General features: G+C 38.4%; 1 protein-coding gene across 1 annotated transcript; it reads left to right on the top strand.

Annotated features, from left to right (window-relative positions):
* The first annotated feature begins 902 nt into the window (after positions 1-902).
* Positions 903-8,746, top strand: SCRG1 (stimulator of chondrogenesis 1). The gene is made up of 3 exons (XM_054632995.2): positions 903-1,053; positions 5,609-5,877; positions 7,427-8,746. The coding sequence occupies exons 1-3, from the start codon at positions 1,030-1,032 to the stop codon at positions 7,479-7,481; spliced, it is 348 nt and encodes a 115-aa protein (XP_054488970.2). The 5' UTR covers positions 903-1,029; the 3' UTR covers positions 7,482-8,746.
* The last annotated feature ends 265 nt before the right edge of the window (positions 8,747-9,011 follow it).

Genomic DNA, 9,011 nt, shown 5'->3' with positions numbered 1-9,011 from the left:
ACATCAAATTGTAAACTGAACCAGCTGAGCTGGGGCACCTTTTTTGTACTCCTAACAGACCTCTGTACTAGAAGCAGACCAACAGACAGAGAAAACTAAACTCTTACAACACAACATCAGAATCAAAACAACACACACAAGAAAAATAGAAGAATTACAGCTCAACAATCATCCCTCTCTATTCCCATTGCAAAATAGGTCCAGAATGGCTGCAGTAGAACAAGAGATAAATTGCAAGAGAAATATGAGGACACATGCTTCACCCTCAAGACTATTTTCTCATTAGTACATAATATTTCAATTCCATTTAAGATTCTTGTTTTTATGGTACCAGATAATTTGATTAATCTGAAGTTAGTCTAACATAACTTCCTCTGAAATACTCTTCAATGTAATGCTTTACCTGTTGATTAAACATTGTTCAGCAAAGAACTTGATAACGTGGCATCGTTGAGCATGCTGTACTAGAAATCTGGTTAAAATAATAAAGGTTTTTTTTATTATGTCATTTTCAGAAAACTTGAAAGGATCCCAAAGTCAAAAATTAAAGCACTGCATGAGATTGTTGAGTAGGTCTGTTCTTGTCCACCAAAATAAGACACCTGTATAGAAACCATGTTTTTCTGGCTATGCAACCCCAGAAAACTGCTCCTTCCCATTTCCCCCAGCCTGCTCACACTCCACAAGCAAGACACAGTTATTCCACAGGATCTTTCCTCTTCTCTTGTTCTGGGTGTTATGCTTTGCTCTTTGAGGAGACACCTTTGCATCAGATCCTGGATGAATTAACTGTTTCCTGCTGGGAGGGATATATTACATTTTTGCCCCAAGACTGGGCTGGCAGTGGCTGAAAGAGGAGCCCATCCTGTGACCCACTGCTGGAGAACAGTGCTCATCACTCACAGGCAGAGTAAGGACAAACAAAGGGCTGTTTGTACAGCATCTCCCATCAGCCCTCCCTCCCTCCTCTCATCCCAGCTCTAGCTCTCTCTGGGTACATCTCAAAGGATACAGCTGCCAAGAAAGTGGATGGGAGTGAACCAGAAGATTAAGGTACGTTTTGCTCCTGCAATTATCCCTGTCTACCTGCTCCTTCTAGTTACAGATTACAGAATTAGAAATACAAATGGGAACATGCAGAAGAAGATTTGGGAGAAGCTGTTATATTGCAGGCAGGAGGTACCATTCAAGACAGTTGCATGGCTGGGATCCAGATCAAAATAATTCTTTTACTATCTTGCTTTTCTTCAAGGTTGGATACTCCATATGAACATCTGAAGTCACTAAATATACTAAATTGCCTTCCAGTTCTCAATATAATATGGAGAGAGGTGTCTTCACAATGAATTGCTGTCTTAAAGAAAACTAATTGGGGTTTCATGAGAACTCAGTTTCTGGAAAGAATCATGGTATTGATGAAAATTACAAAGCAGTAATTCACGGAATTCGTCCTCAGTGGAATAGCTGCTGTCCTTACAGTGCACCAACTGTTCAAGCAAAATAGATGTAACTCATTTTTTTTAATGGAAAAAATTCTTCACAGTATTATCATTTATGCAGTTCTTGTGTAATGATTTTTTAGTAATGCACTAATAAACCTAACTATCAAGCACTAACACCTAAATACTAAATACTCAGCATTTTACAGGTGGTTGTGAAAGGCAAACTTGACAAATAAATAAACACTAGAATACATTTCATTTTGAATAAGTAAAACAATTTATATATATATATGCTTTTGAAGTGCCACCTGTTAACCTGGTACATGCCACTGGACAAACTGGAAAAGAACATAGACCAAGTGTACCCAATAATGGATTTCTCGTTTTCAACATTAGGCAACTAGAAATATAACCTATTTAAGGGGAAAAGAAGGATATATTTAATGAAGGATTGATATTTTTAATGGTTGATGGACCAACCTAAAAATATTTCTGTTTTCCCAACCATGCAGGATCTCTAGAAGCGCCAAAATACACATTTTGTGCCATTTCTCAGTTATCTCTCTTTCTAACACCTGAGCTCCTACTAATACTGTGTGACCTTTAAAGGACATCACTTCTCATGAACTATTACCCTGCTGTTCTTGGACAAGGAGGCTGAGACCTGGGGTTTTCTCTTCAGTGTGATTACCTCTGCAACTAGCGGATCCAAAGACTCCATGGTGCCAAATTGCCTGGCAAGATCATTCAAACACTCTCAGCTGAACAAGCAGAGACAGCACTAATTCCTGACTCATCATGCATATTCCCAAACTAACCATTTTCCTTTAGGAAAAGCTCCAAATTATTTCAAAGCACTTGTATTCCCAGGTGCATTTGGTGTTAAACTTTACTTACATCACGTCAAAATAATCAAAATAATTAACTGAAAAGAATTTTTGCAAATGCAAGGAGCTCATTTTTGGTAATTTTAGATGGCTTTACTCCTGCTAGAATTTGAAATTATAAGATCTTGATAGAGCAAGCTGGTCAGGCTTAGCATGCCTGGCATTGCTATCTTTTCAGAAGGCTTTATAAAATAAAGAACTGTAAGAGGATTCTTGCTGGCAATGAATGAGTCTCTGAGCCACATTAGTGATTGGATTTGTTCATCACATTTTCCTGACTTGTTTTATGAGAAAAGCCTATCTTCTGTGCTATGCAACAGCAGACAATGCCTTTGACACTCATTTTGAAACAAACGTGCACATACTAGCTCTGTTCTTTACCCAGGCAATCAGTGACACTCCAACATCTGTTCAACAGCACTCAGGAAAAGAAGTTGCAGCAGTTTGTCAGACAGAGATGCTGCATCTGAAAGGTCTGCATCGATCCTGTGCAGGGAGCTGATGGAACACTGCAGCTCCTTGGCAACCTTTCATCTGAAAATAGGGACTGCTCTCCCGCAGGAAACAAATACCCATTTGAAGAAAAGCCTTTTCACAAAAAGTTTCTGTTTGGTTATGATCTACAAAAAAAAACCCAAAAAACAAACAAACAAACAAAAAAAAAAAAAACACCAGAGGAAATATTTAAGCAGAAACAAAATTATAATTTTTTTTCTGAATAATAATAATGTTTATTATTGGTAAAATGCATAACTGGTCAGAGGAGCTGTCTATCCATAGCTGTCCTGCATGTTGACTTAGCTAATACTGATTTTGGCACCCACCCATAAAAACCCTCCTGATGACACACTACAGCAATATGCTATTATTTTTACTAAATGGCAAGAAGTGAGTTACAGAATCACCTTAAAAACTGTAGGTTATGATTTTTGAATCTAGCAAATTGACAGTGTATAGAGAATGCACCTATTTTCAGGATGAATGTGCCTATTTTTCAGGAAGTGAATTCCTACAAATTGTGAGGAGGTAGGCAGCTGGCAACAGGGTCAAATGAGCATTTAGGTTGAACTCCAGGTATGGAAAGATCACGTGAATTATTAGAAATTTAAAAAAAGTTCACAAGAGCAAGGTATCATGAATGCCTCATCCTCAGTAGAAGAGTACAGAATAATCCAATCATAAGAAACAAAGGCATAAAACCCCTGCTTCCTAATTTTCTCTTTCATGGAAATTTTCTTCCATTAAATACTTAAATAATTAAGCCAAACTATTTGAACAGAAGATTAAATTTTACTCCCTGACACTGGCATTTATCTAGGTATAGTATCAACAAATTTCTTCTCTTTAAGCATTAGACTTTTCTGAGCAGAACCCTCATAACTAAAGTGTTTATACTCCTACAAAATAAACCCATGAATATAATAATACAGATTCTACACTCAAGTCTAAAAAACACCAGGCAATGTTTACTTTATTTGAGTAGTAGTTTTGAGGTCTAAAACTAATAAAGACAATATGTTATTCAATACTGCACTCTGAGGTAATTAAAAATAGATCCCCAAGGCTCCATAACTAGTAGTTTATAGGAGTCTTCTACTAAGAGTTCCCATACAAGTTCATGGAAACTAAAAGGAATTATTCAATGAATTCTGCGTCTACAACAGAAGCCAAAAAAACCCCAGAAGAGCTTATTCTCACTTCACTCATGTTCTTTAATATATTGGCCACTTTTTAATGTTTTATTTTGCTACTGATGTTCAAAAAAACCCAAGTTTAAATATAAAAATAAATAACTAAAAAGCTTTGAGTTGTTGCATTTTATCCCTAATATGAATCTAAATTTCCAGATTTTCTTACATGGCATTTTACTCATTGGCTAAAGAAATGGAAGATAACTATAGTGGCAAGAAAACTATCTGAGAAAAATGACTAAAAAATACTGTAGATTTATATATTTAAAATTTTTGTTTGTTTTTCAAGGGTGATCTCAAGATTTTTTACAAATTCATATTATAGTCATATCTACAGCTGGCATACCTCATGTTTTTTCTTATCTAGATAATAGCTCTACCATCTTAACTTCACCTTTGATAGTCTGATTAGACATTGTCTTACACCTTGATAGTCTTTGATTAGATGTTGTCTTACACTTTGTTATTTTTGGGTTAGCCCATTTTAATCTTCAGCCCCACAATGAAGACCAGGGCTGGCCCATAATGTCATGTCAGGGCACCAGTTCCAGAGTGCCAACAAGATGAAGGACAGCAAAGTCTTCCTTAAGTCTTACACAAGAAAAATGAGTACACAGGGAGAGTGCTGGGCAGAGCTGGTCATTCTTTATTTTAATTTTCTGAGCAGAATTCCTGTTTAAATTCAGTTAAGAAAACAGATTCATTTTGTTTGAGCATAAGGAAAGGTAAAAAACCCACTCTCCTAATACCAATAAAAATTCAGCTGAAACATTGTTCAAAAGCCTATTTTGAAAGTGAATGCAAGTTCAAGGATCCAAAGCTTTGTGGCATGGTCAGACTGTGCAGAGCAGCACAGAACAGCAGAGCTCACATTAAACAAAACAAAGGAAAGCCTAGTGGCCAGCAGGAGAGTTTTGCAAGGGATAATTTATCCCACCCTTTAAAAAGCCAGTTAAACCATAATGACCTCCAGTAGCAAGACTCAACTAAGCAGTCTGCAGTACTAAAAAAACCCAATGAAGAAGATTCTCCCTAATGCTGTATCATACCAGAGGCCCGGACAGCAGCACGTGGCAGCCCTGCAGACACTGCTTAATGCCTCAGTTCCTCACACAGCCCATGACACAGGATTCAATCAGCAAGCAGTTTTTCCACAACTCTGATGGGGAAGGATACTATTTATTTTATGTGAGTGACTCTTGTTTTGACAGGCAAAGTGGCCAGGGAGGCAAGGACACACACCCAGACATTTCCCCCTGGTTTGGTAGCAATCGATACAATCACTTACATTGCCAAAAAAACACGGCCAGCTCAAAGCAATTTTCTCAAGGTGAGAGGCCAAAGAAACAACAAAATTGCCAGCATCAGAAGCCTCAATTGGCAATGAAAGGATTCCCAAGGTTGTACAGAAAGTAATGAATATCAATTCTGCTGCAATATTATTTACCTCCTAGGAGAGAACGCTCTCCAGCACTCAGGCTCAAATGACCGAAACTTCACAGGAAAGAAAAACGCAAGGCAGGAAGCAAATGAGGGAAAGAGCCCTGTGCAGCAGCAATACCGTGTCACATACCTCGTTTCTCTTTAGCACCCTGCTGTGGGAAGCTTGGCAAACATGAAGATGCTCTGGATGCTGCTGCTGCTGCTGCTGAGCTCCCTGCCGGGTACCCCCGCGGTGCCTGCCCAGCGCCCTTCCTGCTACAAGCGGCCCCTCCAGGAGCGCAGCTGCCACAGCATCCCCGCGGGCAGGGACAGCCTCCGGCACGTCCAGGATGCTCTGCCACATCACTTCTGGGAAGGGAAGGGCTGTGAGGTGATCTGTTACTGCAACTTGAATGAATTGCTCTGCTGCCCAAAGTAAGATGACACTCATTTCATGTAAACTCATATAGTTCTTTGCAACTGCCCGTTATATTTCCATCGTCTTTATTTCCATCGGTTTCCATACACAGAATAGGCTATCATTTTAAAGCAATTCCTCACTTCAGATGGTTTGAAATTATATCAAGATATAGCCAATTTTCTGTTACTGTCAGTTTTGAGGATTTGTTTTTCAGGGGCTCACCTAGGACTTGCTTAGCATATTTTGTAAACCTTCCCGTCCTATTAACAGGGAATTCAGCATTTGAATCATCACCCAACTTTTGACTCCTCTGTTTGATCCAAACTAAGAATAACTACATCAACCACTTATTCTGAGCATTTTACAATGAAGAAGTTTTCAGGACCACAAAAAAAAAAAAACAAACCCTATTTGGTCCCTGTTCTATGGAAGAGAACTGTATTGCTATTCTAAACTGCATGCACATAAGTCAGTTGAACAAGTAATTCTGTAAAAGTAGCTGTTAAAAGCAGAAAAAACAAAGGAGGGGCACAGGGGTTCCCATATACTTGTGTAAGGCAAGGCAAAGGTTGAGCCCAAGAACACCAACACCTCCCTGGCTTCCTTGCACTGCTGACAAAGCTGAACAGTGAAGTTCTCACTGAACTTTGGTTTTTGTTGTTGTTATATAGAAAGAACATGACTGAATTAAAGAAACACCATCAGCCCATACTGGTTTTAGGTAATAAAATGTATTAAGAGGTATTATTTCGTTCAGGTCTTCAGCAACATTTTCTTCAGTAAATTTGGATTAGAAATATCAACAGTTCAAAACTTACTAATACTTCAGAGGCACCAAAATGTGATGGCATTATATAGGCAAGCAAAAATTATTTTTTTATACGTGCTCCTCTTAATACTCATTTCTCAAGTCCCCTAAAATCCAATAAAGGCAACTTTTCAGCACTCCTGTAGGGGACTCAAGTTGAACCAAGCGGGAAAGACTTCTAAAGCTAAAAACTTCAAACTGAGAGCAGGGTTTAAGATTTTCATCTTTCACTTTCCCTGAAACCAGATATAGTGTCCTCACCCTGAATCACACCTTGGGTCTCTAACTTCAACCTTTGAGCAGCATAGTAAAGCCTCTTCCTTTGATAAAAATACGGAAGAAATACTCCTTCCAGCACCCTGAGGTACACAGGACCTGCTTTGCATCTGTGCTCTCAGGACAAACTGCACTAAAACAGTATGTGTGCACATGCCAAAGTCCTTTATTTTGATAATATAACCTATTTGGTAAGTTTATTTTCTCAAAGTTAAAATACCAGGGTGGAGTTCTGCCACCCATTCAGCCAATGAAGATTTGGTCACTGCTCCCACAGCAGGCTAGCAGAGGTAGAAATGCAGGATCTTCATCCAGATCTGCAGTTGCATTTGCATTGCTGGAAGGACATCCCACAAACACAGTAATCCCACACACATCATGATACATGCTAAAAAATATCCACAGTGGGAAATGCATGTCATATTAAAGCTCTAATAAACAATGATCTAATTGTTTCAATATGTGATCCTATCTTTCAGGGATATTTTCTTTGGACCAAAGATATCTTTTGTGATCCCCTGCAACAGTCAATGATTCGGGTCTGCAAGTGAAGATAACCGACATCATTCTACGATCATGTAATAATGTTTTCAAGGGTAAAACAAAACTACCACCAACAAAAAAAACTTCCTTTCTAATCACAAGCCACTGCCTCAGTTTACACTGTAAAAAGAATTTCCTTTCCATACCTTTATAGAATATCAAATACCTAAGAAGTTTTCTTTTCAAATCTGGTAGCTGACCTAATTTCCATAAAGCCATTTCCATGGTTTAACAGACTGTACGAGCTCTTATGTATATTGTATACCCCAGCAAAAAGCATAACTCTTCTTATTCAGCACAATATCCTTAGTTAGTCTGGACAAAGAAACCTCAAGCCTAAGCCTTCATGTTGTTAGGAACATGACTCTCAGAGCAACTTATGGCACTGCAGCTTCCTATTCCATTACTGCCATCACATTTTTAATGCCATTTTAAGCTGAAGCCACTCAATCCCTGGCACTTCTGAAGAAAAGCTCCCATGTTCTGTTTAGGCATCTTGAAATACATGCACATACAAAAGGCCTGTATTTCCATATTTGACAGTATTTCACTGGAATTAAAAAAAAAGAGTAAAAATTGATGTACACAGTACTAAAGCACACTTGGGTCTTGTGTCTACCTGGTCACCTGCCTTGACTATGCCATCTCTGAACACTTAAATTGCTTAATCTTAGCAGTGAACATTTAAAAATATTAGAACAACAGATTTTTTTATTCAAGCTCTGTTTGAAATACAGTACTCCAAAGTAAGTTAAAATGCTGGCTTTTTTAGGCTAGCCCTGTAAGGCAATAGATACAGAAAACACAGAGATAATCATCTTAATATTTCAGAAGTATTGTGATCTATGAGATAGATACAGAGAGATAAATTTTGACCATTTTTTTGTTACATGGCAATCTGTATTGGCACGTGTTGAGAGGTGACCACATAATTTTAAGCAGTCACCTGAACAAGCCAGGCTTATAGGCAGCAAGCCTGACTTGCTGCTTTACACTTATAAACTCTTTAGCTATCAAGCCAGTCCCATGGAAAGTGTGCAGTACTGAAGGAACTGTGCAGTCCTCTCTACTCAAAAAATGCACTGCTCACCCAATAACCTTACACCTTGGCCCAAACTGCTATCACCAGCTTACCATGCTTCCTTCATGTGTCAGTATAAAATATCACCATGACTGGTCTTCTTGCTAGTAAACAAGGGTTGGATACTGGGGGAGGGGGTGATTATCCACAGCCAATAATAAATGTTTCAAGTAAATCTGTGTGTACTATTTTTGCCCTACTGACTGTTTAACAGTTTGTCACCAGGCTTTTTAAGCCTCATTTGTGTAATTATTCAAGCAGAATAATTTGGGCTTCCTACCAAATAATCAATTGATAGTAAAATAAACCCCATAACTCTGGCAACCCAGAGAAAATATCCAAAGTCAGTGCTCTGCAAAAAAAACCCCAAAACCTATGGTATGTGCTCTTGTGTAAAGTCCTCTACAAGCTTCTAGGGTAGGTAAACTTCTGTTGTTTGT

This window comes from Agelaius phoeniceus, chromosome 4 (genome assembly GCF_051311805.1).
Source record: "Agelaius phoeniceus isolate bAgePho1 chromosome 4, bAgePho1.hap1, whole genome shotgun sequence".
Classification (NCBI taxonomy): domain Eukaryota; kingdom Metazoa; phylum Chordata; class Aves; order Passeriformes; family Icteridae; genus Agelaius; species Agelaius phoeniceus.
The sequence above is the reverse complement of the archived record's forward strand: the minus strand, read 5'-3'. Positions and strand labels throughout refer to the sequence as shown.

What these genes read in the sequence shown, in the direction of transcription:
- SCRG1 (XM_054632995.2), top strand. Translation starts at nt 1,030, where the DNA reads ATGGGAGTGAACCAGAAGATTAAG. An exon ending in GAGTGAACCAGAAGATTAAG is followed by an intron (nt 1,054 to 5,608) that starts GTACGTTTTGCT and finishes GTTTCTCTTTAG; the next exon opens with CACCCTGCTGTGGGAAGCTT. An exon ending in GAATTGCTCTGCTGCCCAAA is followed by an intron (nt 5,878 to 7,426) that starts GTAAGATGACAC and finishes CCTATCTTTCAG; the next exon opens with GGATATTTTCTTTGGACCAA.